At 44.6% G+C, this 13048-nt stretch overlaps 1 protein-coding gene across 1 annotated transcript in view; it reads right to left on the minus strand.

Moving 5' to 3' along the window:
- LOC138365369 (uncharacterized) overlaps positions 1-3009 on the minus strand; it is a 103212-nt gene extending 100203 nt beyond the window's left edge. The window contains exons 1-2 of the mRNA XM_069325679.1: positions 2923-3009; positions 1442-1772 (exon numbers count right to left, since the gene is read on the minus strand). Of these exons, the coding sequence (XP_069181780.1) occupies positions 1442-1772; positions 2923-3009 (418 nt within the window). The remainder of the gene's footprint in view (positions 1-1441; positions 1773-2922) is intronic.
- Positions 3010-13048: the final 10039 nt, after the last annotated feature.

A 13048-nucleotide genomic window follows, 5' to 3' on the forward strand; every position in this document is an offset into this window, starting at 1 on the left:
TCATTTAACGGATTTCCTCATCTGGCACATTATTTTTATAATAAATGTCGTTAGTAAAGGGGTTGTTGTTGGTGAGGTAGATTTGATTAGTTTTCTATTAAGTAGACCTTGAACAATATATATATATATATATATATATATATATATATATATATATATATATATATATATATATATATATATATATATATATATATATATATAATATGGGATGCTCAGTTTCTCGCCGGTGATTGGCTGGCCCCTCTGACCAATCAGTAACGTAATTGATTTTCTGATTTGAAAAAGAAGTAATATTAAGATAGGTTAACATATTTTGAACTCTGTGGATTGTCAAATTATTTCTATAACTTAGTTACTACGTTAATAATCTCGTTCCCATCCCCCACCCCCCTCTTCTGTGAGAAGAAATACGCGCGCGGAACATTGTTCCGCGCGCGCGCGCATGTGTGTATGTGTGTATTCACCTAGTTGTGTTTTGCGGGGGTTGAGCTTTGCTCTTTTGGCCCGCCTCTCAACTGTCAATCAACTGTTTACTAACTACTTTTTTTAAAACACCACCCACACACACACACACACCGCAGGAAGCAGCCCGTGACAGCTGACTAACTCCTAGGTATCTATTTACTTCTAGGTAACAGGGGCATTCAAGGTGAAAGAAACTTTGCACATTTGTTTTTGCCTGGTGCGGGAATCGAACCCACGCCACAGAATTACGAGTCCTGCGCTTTATCCACCAGGGCCCAGTGTGTGTGTGTGTGTGTGTGTGTGTGTGTGTGTGTGTGTGTGTGTGTGTGTGTGTGTGTGTGTGTGTGTGTGTGTGTGTGTGTGTGTGTGTGTATGTGTGTGTGTGTGCGCGCGTGTGTGTGTGTGTGTGTGTGTGTGTGTGCGCGCGCGTGTGTGTGTGTGTGTGTTGGTGGTGATCAAAGGTGGCAGTGTTTCTGCTCTTGTCTGTTATTGTTCTCCTGCCTATTTTATCCTGCTTTCTCCTCCTCCTCCTCTTTCTTTCTCCTCTCCCACTTCCTGCAACAATACCTTCTTTCGTCTTCACTTATTTCTTCAAATACACAAGGATTTTTGCCCTACTACAATTATCACTAGCACCTCCCCGCCTCGACCCCCACACCTCCCCCCCCACACCTCCCCTCCCCCCCGCCCCCCACACCTCCCCCTCCCCCCCCCCCCGCCCCCACACCCCACATATTACACACAGCTACCTGCAAGTGTAGGCTGCTAGTGTAAGAAGTTCCTGGCTTACCTTCAGGTAGGGAGGGACAACGTCTCCCCGGCTTGAGATCTCTCAACACTTATTAATTTTCTGTGAGTGTTGTGGAGACGTCTCCCCCGGGTCAAGATGTCCGGGAAGACTTGGGAAGGTCGCTGCTCTGTCCTCTCTCCAGCAGGAGGGAGAGGACACTGTCAAGAGCCCCGTGTTACCCACCTTTCAGGAGTCTGTGGAGGACGTCTGCGTCGTGTTGGGTGTTGAGGAAGAGGGGCGTGGTGCTGCGGCTGCGGCAGGAGGTCCTGGCCGCTGACGCCCCTAGGCCGCCCACCACAGGCACCATCACCACCACCCGCCGCCCACTGCTGTCTCCTGACGTAGCCTCGCCGCCCACCTCCACCTCAGACCCCAGCGGGCATTGTTCCTGTCGTCCTCCGCTGCTGTTCGCCTCCCTCGACCGCTGGGCCTTCAGGAAGAAGGAGAAGAACAGATGGTTTAAGGTGTTGCCACAAGCCTTAGAGAACCAAGGCTTACAAGACTTTTCAAACGACTGAAGCAAATTTAAAAATGTCTAAAACGGATATCAGGAGCCTTAGATATGTTTAAAAGATATTCTAATGACCTTAGATGACTGAAAGAAGTTCAGTGATCTTGGATATGATTAAAAGATACTTTATTTCATAGATATTGTTTAAAGGAATAACAAATGGGGTTCTTAGGCATCTCAGAAAGCCTGAAAGAATTTACCAGGATAGTAAATAGGTTTATAAAATTTTAAGGATATTATTATCCTTTAAAAGTCCAGAAACTTAATGCTCGTTTTAAAAGGTTCTAAGAATCTTGTATAACTTGGAAACATTCATTGATGTTCATACACCCCTTAAATGGGTTTCCCAAATAGTATACTTATGTGAGAAATTGTAAGAGTTTAGATGCATCAACATGTCTGTTAGAGCATTACAAAAGTATTAAAGAGAATAAAAGGTATTAAATGTGTCTTCAGGAGGGATATTGGTGTTATAAATGTATTGGAAAGGTTCAGGCAGCCATTGGGGGTGTGTGAGAGAGATCCCAGGAGTCTTAAATGTGCATATTTTACGTAGATTTGTTGAACAAGGACTCGGAAGGAATGAAGGATAGGGGGGGAGGGGAGGGATGGAGTTATGAGAAACAGAAAATGTGGGATGAGGAAGGTGACTGATTGGGGGTTAAAGGCCAGTGGCTCCTCCACTTTAGGTGTGTGGGGTTGTGTGAGGGGTGTGTGAGGTTGTGTGAGGGGTTGTGTGAGTTGTGTGTGAGGTTGTGTGTGGGGTTGTGTGAGTTGTGTGTGGCTGTGTAGGGGGTTGTTATGTCACCAACCAACTCTGGCTGTTGAAGGGTGTCGTCGACGGCTTACTGTCACTGTTGAGACTTTAGTGAGTAGCGGAGACTTTGGCTGGTCCAAGAGGAAATTCCCCGAGCATCAAGATTTTAGTACCGCTTCATACTCCGTAAGTGATTTTTGCACTTTAATATTTATTCTGGTTTTTAGTACACATACGTATTTCATAATCTCTTAATGTATTGATGATTACCAGGAAGTCTTCACGGTGAGGGATGTAGTGGCTTATTACTCTCTAAAGTAGCTTTCTTGAGATGTAGCCGAGTGTGGTGATCTGAGGCATCATCTTGAGAGACCTCTGAAGATGTTGTTTTCTTACTCTGTCCTGTTTACGAAGGAGTGGCTTGTCTTTGGCTCTTTGAGTTCTCAGTTGGTTGGTTCTTGGGGTCAGGTCGCAGGGGTACATGGGGTCAGGTCCCAGGGGTACATGGGGTCAGGTCCCAGGGGTACATGGGGTCAGGTCCCAGGGGTACATGGGGTCAGGTCCCAGGGGTACATGGGGTCAGGTCCCAGAGATACATGGGGTCAGGTCCCCAGGGGTACATGGGGTCAGGTCCCAGTGGTACATGGGGGCAGGTCCCAGGGGTACATGGGGTCAGGTCCCAGGGGTACCTGGGGTCAGGTCCCAGGGGTACATAAAGTTTCAAGGTCTGATCTACTGATCGTGGTACACTGGGGGAGCTTGGCGTGGGTTGGCGGCTTGTCTGACACTGAAGACCCTTGCCAGAGACATTTTGACTCTGGCTCTTGACAAGCTTGCAGTCAACCTGTCAAGCTGTTGTGTCAAGGTGTCAAGCAGTGTCAAGCTGTTGACACTGCAGCCTAGGACAGTGTAGGAGGTCGTGGAGGGTAGAGGTTCTTCCCAGATCCGTTCCTCGCCCTCGTCTTCTGCTGTGAAGGCCAGACAACCAACCAACTTTGGATCTTGTCTGAGTTGATTGTCATCATCAATTTTTTTCCCATTTAGCAGCTAGAGCTAACTCTATGAACAAATCCACAAGGGCAGTGACGAGGATTCGAACCTGCGTCCGAGAGCATCCCAGACGCTGCCTTAATCAACTGAGCTACGACATGGTAAAAGAAATGCAACCAGAAATTCTACTGAATTTACTTGGATCCTGCACCCTCTCTGAGACACAAACCAGGGGTTATGTGTAGTGTAGTGTAGTGTAGTGTAGTGTAGTGTAGAGTAGAGTAGAGTAGTGTAGAGTAGTGTAGAGTAGTGTAGTGTAGTGTAGCGTAGTGTATTGTAGCTAACTCTATGTTCTCTTTCCTCGTGATGGTAGCATATTTGATGCCCTGCCCCCCCCCCAGGGTTCAAAGACATTTGAACCCTGGGGGGGTTCAAAATTCAAAATTCAAAGTCTTTGAAAATTTCATTTTCAAAGACTTTAGCTTACACATACACGACTGAATAGAACTTACAAATAGTAAGTTCTATTCAGTCGTGTATGTGTAAGCTAAAGTCTTTGAAAATGTAATAAGTTTTACGAAACGCGCTCAAGTGTCGCGTCAGACTAGAAATAAAAATGAATTTTGGAGAATTGATTTTTGAATTACCACCAACAGTGAAAAGAAACGTACGAAAGATCGAGAAAATTCGTGTTAGAATTATTAATCTTACTTTTTCGGTCATATTTAATAATATATGTCTACAGGAAAGACTGCTACCAAAATATACTAATATATATATATATATATATCTATATATATATATATATATATATATATATAGATATATATATATATATATATATATATATATATATATATATATATATATATATATATATATATATATATATATATATATTGACTTCTTGTCATTTGTTTACTTCTTGTCAGGATTATTTGTGAGGATCCGAATATCAAAGTGTTATCACGAGATTCTTACAGTATAACAGTGTAGCAGGTGACATATTTGTACTGGAGCTGTTAGTGGACAGTGATATATTGTGGCGCCAGTGTGGACTCTAGGTCCTGAGTCTTCTCTCCAGAGGGAGTTAAATTTCATGGTTTGTGGACTTGAACTTTTGAGATGAGATTCTTGACTTTGCCAGATTGTCCAGTCATTGTAACTCTAATGTTTGAAGATGATAATTGACTCTGCCATTTGTTAAGTCATTGTTGACTTTAACTTAAGTACAGAGTTCTTCACTGTGTCATAATTCCAGTCATAGTGAACTCTGACTAATTTGATAAGAGTTTAGACTTTGCCATTTGCCAGTCCAGTTGGGACTTAGTTTTTTCTGAAGACAGAGTGATAGTTCACTGACTTGTTATTGGTGCTCAGGCTGAGACATTACCCCCCCCCCCCCCGCGTCACTCTGGTCATGTAACGTCACTACCCTACCCCCCCCCCCCCCGCGTCACTCTGGTCATGTAACGTCACTACCCTACCCCCCCCCCCCCCCGCGTCACTCTGGTCATGTAACGTCACTACCCAACATGTTCACACCCTTCAGCCAGTCTTGAGTGAACTACTGTACCCATGTAATTACCTGATTGGTACTTAGTGCCATCTAGCCGCCATGACTTGTGCTTTGTGTTACTTCATTTGTTATTTGGTTGTGAGTATGTATAGAGAGACTGATTCTTTTGACCATGTCGTAGCTTAGTCGATTAAGGCAGCGTCTGGGTCCTCTCGGACGTAGGTTCGAGTCCTCGTCACGGCCCTTGTGAATTTGTTCATGTATAGAGAGATCTGTGAATATGAGAAGCGGTGTCATGTAGATAAGTCGGCTCCAGTAAACGGTGTCATGTAAGTCGGCTCCAGTAAACTAGTGGATATAACTTAGACGTTCACTCTACCTTAGACCTAGTTCAACTAAGCAGTTAAAGGCCAGGTGGCTCATTGATTTATAAGGGAAAGTTCTATTCCAGGAGCCGTGCTGTGGGTAGTAGACTGGTTCACGACGCCTCTCAGGGGACGCACGTGGTCCCCTGGAGAGTGTGACCAGGGCGTGAGGAGGGCGGCTGAGGGCCCTGTGGGGCGGGCTACACCCACACTGTGTTTGGCAATACTCCAGCAACGCCACACTTGAATTACATGAACCAATACGGCTACGCCTTCACACCCAGACACCTGCACAGGACGAGGTGAGGGCAGCTTGTGTGTGACCAGAGATACAGTCCACTGCATGACTTCAAGTTTGGGGAGTGTATTAACTTGGTCATTCACTGTGACATTGTAGTTGCTTTGGTCGTTTTTCTTTGGATGCCGTGTACACAGCCCCTCTCCCCCTGCACGCACACGACTTCCCTACACACAGCCCCCCCCCATACACAGCCCCCCCCATACACACAGCCCCCACACACACGGCCCCCAACACACAGCCTCCTATACACAGGGTGCCCTACAATGGGTGCCACCTTTGCTGAAATACTGAGGAAGAGCCCAGAAGCCATGTCTACAGTCAAGGAAGTTGCAATGAAAGCAGTAACTTCAAGGGAGGTAGCTAGATGCACGCGCCAGTTAATGGAAAGGAAAAGAGCTGTAGTTGTGGTAGGTATTAAAGAACAAGAAGGTTCCAAGCAGGTAGAGTGGAGGGCTAAGGACAAAGCAGCAGTGTCAGGGATACTAAAGGAGATAGGAATGGAAGGGGCTGAACAAGGCATAGAAAAGTTTTTCTGGATTGGCCAGTACAACAAAGACAAAAACCGATTAATCACGGTAGTATTCTGGAACGAGGCCATCAGAGAGGACATCCAAGTAAAGAAGATGTGCTATGTTCTCTATGTCACATGGCTGTGGATGTGCTGTGTTATCTCTGTCCCATTGCTGTGGATGTGCTGTGTTATCTCTGTTCCATTGCTGTGGATGTGCTGTGTTATCTCTGTCCCATTGCAGTGGATGTGCTGTGTTATCTCTGTCCCATTGCTGTGGATGTGCTGTGTTATCTCTGTCCCATTGCTGTGGATGTGCTGTGTTATCTCTGTCCCATTGCTGTGGATGTGCTGTGTTATCTCTGTCCCATTGCAGCGGTCGTTTGGTACTCCAATTCCTGCCCACTACCGAGTAACCTTCGACCATCCCCGGTCAACAACAACCTAATCATTCTACAACATCAACCGGTGTTACACTGGTGGCAGCGGTGGGATGGTCGAAGGTTACTCGGTAGTGGGCAGGAATTGGAGTACCAAACGTCCACTGTTTTTTCCTTAGTTTATTATAATTATATATATATATATATATATATATATATATATATATATATATATATATATATATATATATATATATATATATATATATATAAACTAGCTTGGAGAGTGTGAGGGAGCGCGTGGTGACGCTCGGTTGCCCAGGGCTATCTCTGAAGGTCTGAGGGCTGCAGGGCGCAGGGCAGAGTGTATTCAGATCTGCTGACAACGTTGTTGATACCTGTTAAGTTGTTTAGCTTAGCGCCGGCCATCATAAGAGGGTATTGGGTCACCCCATGTGTGTGTCCATGGCACGTCCACTGGCGCCTATGTCCAACAGACCTACTCAGGCTTTGCGCCCTGGAGAGGCCACTCCAGACCGACAATCAGAGCGCCACTCTATAGTCTCCTGAGACTACAGGATGCTGACTACTACTTTATGGCCGTGTTAAGTGGACAGAATAATCACCAAATTATAATAATTTACATTTTTTACTTTTAATAAAAAACTACCCAAGTCAATAAAGGTGAGAGGAAGAAGACCCATAAAATATGACTGACGGAGAGAAAGTTTCTCTCAGGCCTGGAGGAGAGCTTTTAGCAATATAGAAAGTCTGGTGTTATAATGATCTATGAGGAACGTCGCGAGAACCAGTAGACTGTGTAGAGCACACTGAGCGAGGGTATACATGTATACCTAGTGGTGTACCCGCTCCTCGGTGTATACTGTGAGGGTGTGGCCGTGATGGTTGGTCACTATGCCAGTGTAGTTGACGTAATTACCACCAAGACGGTCACTAACACTGGCACCATCCAAGAGGGTCATTAACACTGGCACCATGCACGGTCAACACCAGCGGACAACACTCCCCACCAGCAGTCCTACGGCCTCGGGTCCGATTTCCGGCCGTAGCAGAAACATATACGCAGAGTTTTTTTCACCTGATGATCCTCTTCACCTAGCAGTAAATAGGCACCTGGGAGTTATACAGCTGCTACGGACTCTACCCTGGGGATGTATGTATGTGTGTGTGTGTGTGTTTACTAGTTGTGTGTTTACTAGTTGTGTTTTTACGGGGGTTGAGCTTTGCTCTTTCGGCCCGCCTCTCAACTGTCAATCAACTGTTTACTAACTACTACTTTTTTTTTTTTTTTTTTTTCCTACACCACACACACACACACACCCCAGGAAGCAGCCCGTGACAGCTGACTAACTCCCAGGTACCTATTTACTGCTAGGTAACAGGGGCATTCAGGGTGAAAGAAACTTTGCCCATTTGTTTCTGCCTCGTGCGGGAATCGAACCCGCGCCACAGAATTACGAATCCTGCGCGCTATCCACCAGGCTACGAGGCCCCCCTGTGTGTGTGTGTGTGTGTGTGTGTGTACTCACCTAGTTGTACTCACCTAGTTGTGTTTGCGGGGGTTGAGCTCTGGCTCTTTGGTCCCGCCTCTCAACCGTCAATCAACAGGTGTACAGATTCCTGAGCCTATCGGGCTCTGTCACATCTACACTTGAAACTGTGTATGGAGTCAGCCTCCACCACATCACCCCCTAATGCATTCCATTTGTCAACCACTCTGACACTATGTGTGTGTGTGTGTGTGTGTGTGTGTGTGTGTGTGTGTGTGTGTGTGTGTGTGTGTGTGTGTGTGTGTGTGTGTGTGTGTGTGTGTGTGTGTGTGTGTGTGTGTGTGTGTACTCACCTAATTGTGCTTGCGGGGGTTGAGCTCTGGCTCTTTGGTCCCGCCTCTCAACCGTCAATCAACTGGTGTACAGATTCCTGAGCCTATTGGGCTTTATCATATCTACATTTGAAACTGTGTATGGAGTCAGCCTCCACCACATCACTTCCTAATGCATTCCATTTACTAACTACTCTGACACTGAAAAAGTTCTTTCTAACGTCTCTGTGGCTCATTTGGGTACTCAGCTTCCACCTGTGTCCCCTTGTTCGCGTCCCACCAGTGTTGAATAGTTCATCCTTGTTTACCCGGTCGATTCCCCTGAGGATTTTGTAGGTTGTGATCATGTCCCCCCTTACTCTTCTGTCTTCCAGTGTCGTAAGGTGCATTTCCCGCAGCCTTTCCTCATAACTCATGCCTCTTAGTTCTGGGACTAGTCTAGTAGCATACCTTTGGACTTTTTCCAGCTTCGTCTTGTGCTTGACAAGGTACGGGCTCCATGCTGGGGCCGCATATTCCAGGATTGGTCTTACATATGTGGTGTACAAGATTCTGAATGATTCCTTACACAGGTTCCTGAACGCCGTTCTGATGTTAGCCAGCCTCGCATATGCCGCAGATGTTATTCTCTTTATGTGGGCTTCAGGAGACAGGTTTGGTGTGATATCAACTCCTAGATCTTTCTCTCTGTCTGTTTCATTAAGTACTTCATCTCCTATTCTGTATCCTGTGCCTGGCCTCCTGTTTCCACTGCCTAGTTTCATTACTTTGCATTTACTCGGGTTGAACTTCAACAGCCATTTGTTGGACCATTCACTCAGTCTATCCAGGTCATCTTGTAGCCTCCTACTATCATCCTCTGTTTCAATCCTCCTCATAATTTTTGCATCGTCGGCAAACATTGAGAGGAACGAATCTATACCCTCTGGGAGATCTGTGTGTGTGTGTGTGTGTGTGTGTGTGTGTGTGTGTGTGTGTGTGTGTGTGTGTGTGTGTGTGTGTGTGTGTGTGTGTGTGTGTGTGTGTATGTGTGTGTGTGTGTGTGTATGTACTCACCTAGTTGTACTCACCTAGTTGTGTTTGCGGGGGTTGAGCTCTGGCTCTTTGGTCCCGCCTCTCAACCGTCAATCAACAGGTGTACAGATTCCTGAGCCTATCGGGCTCTGTCATATCTACACTTGAAACTGTTTATGGAGTCAGCCTCCACCACATCACCCCCTAATGCATTCCATTTGTCAACCACTCTGACACTAAAAAAGTTCCTTCTAATATCTCTGTGGCTCATTTGGGCACTCAGTTTCCACCTGTGTCCCCTTGTGCGTGTTCCCCTTGTGTTAAATAGACTGTCTTTATCTACCCTATCAATCCCCTTCAGAATCTTGAATGTAGTGATCATTTCCCCCCCTAACTCTTCTGTCTTCCAGCGTCTTCCATGTGTGTGTGTGTGTGTGTGTGTGTGTGTGTGTGTGTGTGTGTGTGTGTGTGTGTGTGTGTGTGTGTGTGTGTGTGTGTGTGTGTGTGTGTGTGTGTGTGTGTGTGTGAGAAGGAAATATGCAGGTCGGGAGTCAGTACATTGAAGAGCCGACGATTCAAAAGGCGGGGTCCAAGAGCTTACAGCTCAATCACTCAGGCACAAGTAGTCACAACAGTTAATGAATCACGTACACGATAACGACTTAACACTAGTGGAAGTAGTCAAATTCCTGCCTTATGAATACTTTTAACCCCATTACCATACCTCCCATGCTGTAAATGAGACACTCATACAAACAAACCTTGAAAATACAAATGTTCCTGTAATTCTTAGGTAAAAATATAACAAAAATCCATCCATGGAAAGTGTTCAACCAATCACAATTAACAGTAGTTAACAAACCAATTACTTAACATTGGATCTTTACAAAGTATATTTTTGATTAGGTGTGGGAACCGACCTGTGAGATTTATATTTATTTAATTTATATGAATTTATATTTACGTTAATTTATATACTTCGATAGCAATTTGTATAATAATAAGTGGACTGTATTTCTGCAATAATCTCATAATCTCACAAATCGATCCTCTACACATTAGGGGGGGGTTATTAAATTATATATATGCAGCCAATCAAACTACAGTATTAACTACACATTATTAAACATTGAAGAGGTTCCTTGTCTTATAGTACAGCAGGTTAGTCCACCAGGTATAACTAGGGTGTAGACACCAAATTATCCTCTTTGAGGTAGCTTCCATATCACCCAGTAACTGGTGCACAAATCTTGCTTCCTCGTCTTGACCTGTCAAAAGTGCGCTAGCTGTGAAGCCAGAATCCTATATATGACAAGTATTTCAGAGAAAACTGTACATGGAACATGAAGACCTGGCTTAATTACCTTTAGTTTGAGGCTATTTCGCGATCTAACCGGGTCACCCTATATCCTGACATTAATGGCCATAAATGAGTGATAAACGGGTTTCGGATAGACTTAACTTGAATTTGTAGACAGCGTGTTGACAATGGTACACCTTTGGCTTCCATAACACTACGTCCAAGTAAATTTAACAGGAGCCGAATTTGCTCCCGTGTGAGCCTCTGGTCTCAATATACAATGGCTGTTTAACACTCCATACTATTGACGTTACTGGCCGACATTGTCCAGAATGATAGGAGCCGAATTTGCTCCACACGTCTCGGAGGTGACACAACAATGGCTGCCCTCCTTCCCCACTGACGCCTGGCCTACTTTGTCCAGATTTCAGAAAGTGATAGAAGGGTCACATTTACTCTACTTTAATATTGATAATTAAGTTAATTTATATAAGATGTTTTTATGATGGTAAAGTCCAAAGACTAATGTATTTAAGAATAATTCCCAGCAGAATAGCTGGTGAATTATAATAGTATGTGGTGATGATATCCCGTTTTCTTTAGACGGTAATTCCACTACAAGTTACGTTTTCTATGGGTAACTTGTTTATACAATACAGCTATTATCTGTATGATTATTAAATGGTGTCGGATTTTCCGACATTAGGAATTGCTACGATAAAATTACCAAGTGTTTGTGATGTTATTGTCCATCGGTGCAGTAGTGAGAAACATCTCAAAATGTGTATTTAGGAAATGTTTATGTACAAGAGTGGACTATTATGTAGGCCTGACAGCTGAGTGGACAGCGCTTCAGATTCATAGTCTTGAGGTTTCGGGTTCAATCGCCGGTGAAGGCGGAAACAAATGAGCAGAGTTTCTTTCACCCTGATGTCCTTATTACCTAGCAGTAAATAGGTACCTGGGAGTTAGACAGCTGCTACGGGCTGCTTCCTGTGGGTGTGTAACAAAAAGGAGGCCTGGTCGAGGACCGGGCCGCGAAGACGCTAAGCCTCGATATCATCTCAAGATAACCTCAAGATAGAAGACCGATAATTTTTAATTCGTTGAAGATGACGCAGAAAGTTAGATCATAGATTCTAGACGTTTTGGACATGTATAGAACTCGCTGAAGGTAGACTGTTCCCAAAATATCTTCCTCGAGATTATGTTTCATAATCGACAACAAAAGTTTACCGAGACGAAGACCAGCCATCTATAAAAGGTTAGTTTTGTGCTTCACGAGAGGTCATCTTATGTCAGGTGCCCCAGAGGTCAAAGGTCAAACATGTAGTGAGTACAAGTCACCACGAGGACTGGACACCGCCCATGTATAGAAAGTTGTCTGAGTGAGTGAAGGTTGTCAGTCAATCCGGCTAATTTGCATATGAGATTGGTGTTATTTTTTCAGATTTGGGAACCAATTCAGAATTATGGCTTCTTCCTTAAAGTAATCAAGATAATCGTATGCAACGTATTATTTAGTAAGAGAAAACTATTACTCTTCACGAACAGAAACAGGTTGTTTGATCTTGCATTTTGAGCTATAAACATTCTTGCATATTTAATTAGGAATCATAAGAAGAAAATCTAATATCAGCCAATGTGTTGGGGGTCTTACCCCCCTCCACCCCCCTTCCTGGGGTGTATTGCTACCCCCTCTCTCGTCTAACCTCTCCCGTCAAGCATCCCAACCCCACACCTCTCCCTCTCTCTCTCTCTCTCTCTCTCTCTCTCTCTCTCTCTCTCTCTCTCTCTCTCTCTCTCTCTCTCTCTCTCTCTCTCTCTCTCTCTCTCTCTCCTTTTCTCCCTCCCCCACACACAAATAACAGGACACTGAGAGCAGAGAAGGATACCAGAGAGCCAGGAATGAATACGTCAGGGTGAGAAGAGAGGCAGAAGGGCAATATGAAAACGACATAGCAAGCAAGGATAGGACTCAACCTAAATTGCTGCACAGCCACATCAGCAGAAAAACAACATTCAGGGAACAGGTAATGGAGCTGTGGATAGGGGCAGACAGATTCACTACAAACGACAAGGAAATGTGTGAGGAACTGAATAAAAAATTCCAGGAGGTCTTCACATTAGAGCAAAGAGAAGTTCCAGAGATAAGAAAGGGAATAGTTAACCAGGAACCACTAGAAGAGTTTGGGATTACCAATGGGGAAGTAAAAAAGTTTTTGCTAGAGTTCGAGGTGACAAAGGCTATAGGCCCAGATGGAATATCGCCATGGATACTAAAGGAAGGAGCAGAAGAACT

The sequence above is a fragment of the Procambarus clarkii genome, chromosome 16, assembly GCF_040958095.1.
Source record: "Procambarus clarkii isolate CNS0578487 chromosome 16, FALCON_Pclarkii_2.0, whole genome shotgun sequence".
Classification (NCBI taxonomy): Eukaryota; Metazoa; Arthropoda; class Malacostraca; order Decapoda; family Cambaridae; genus Procambarus; species Procambarus clarkii.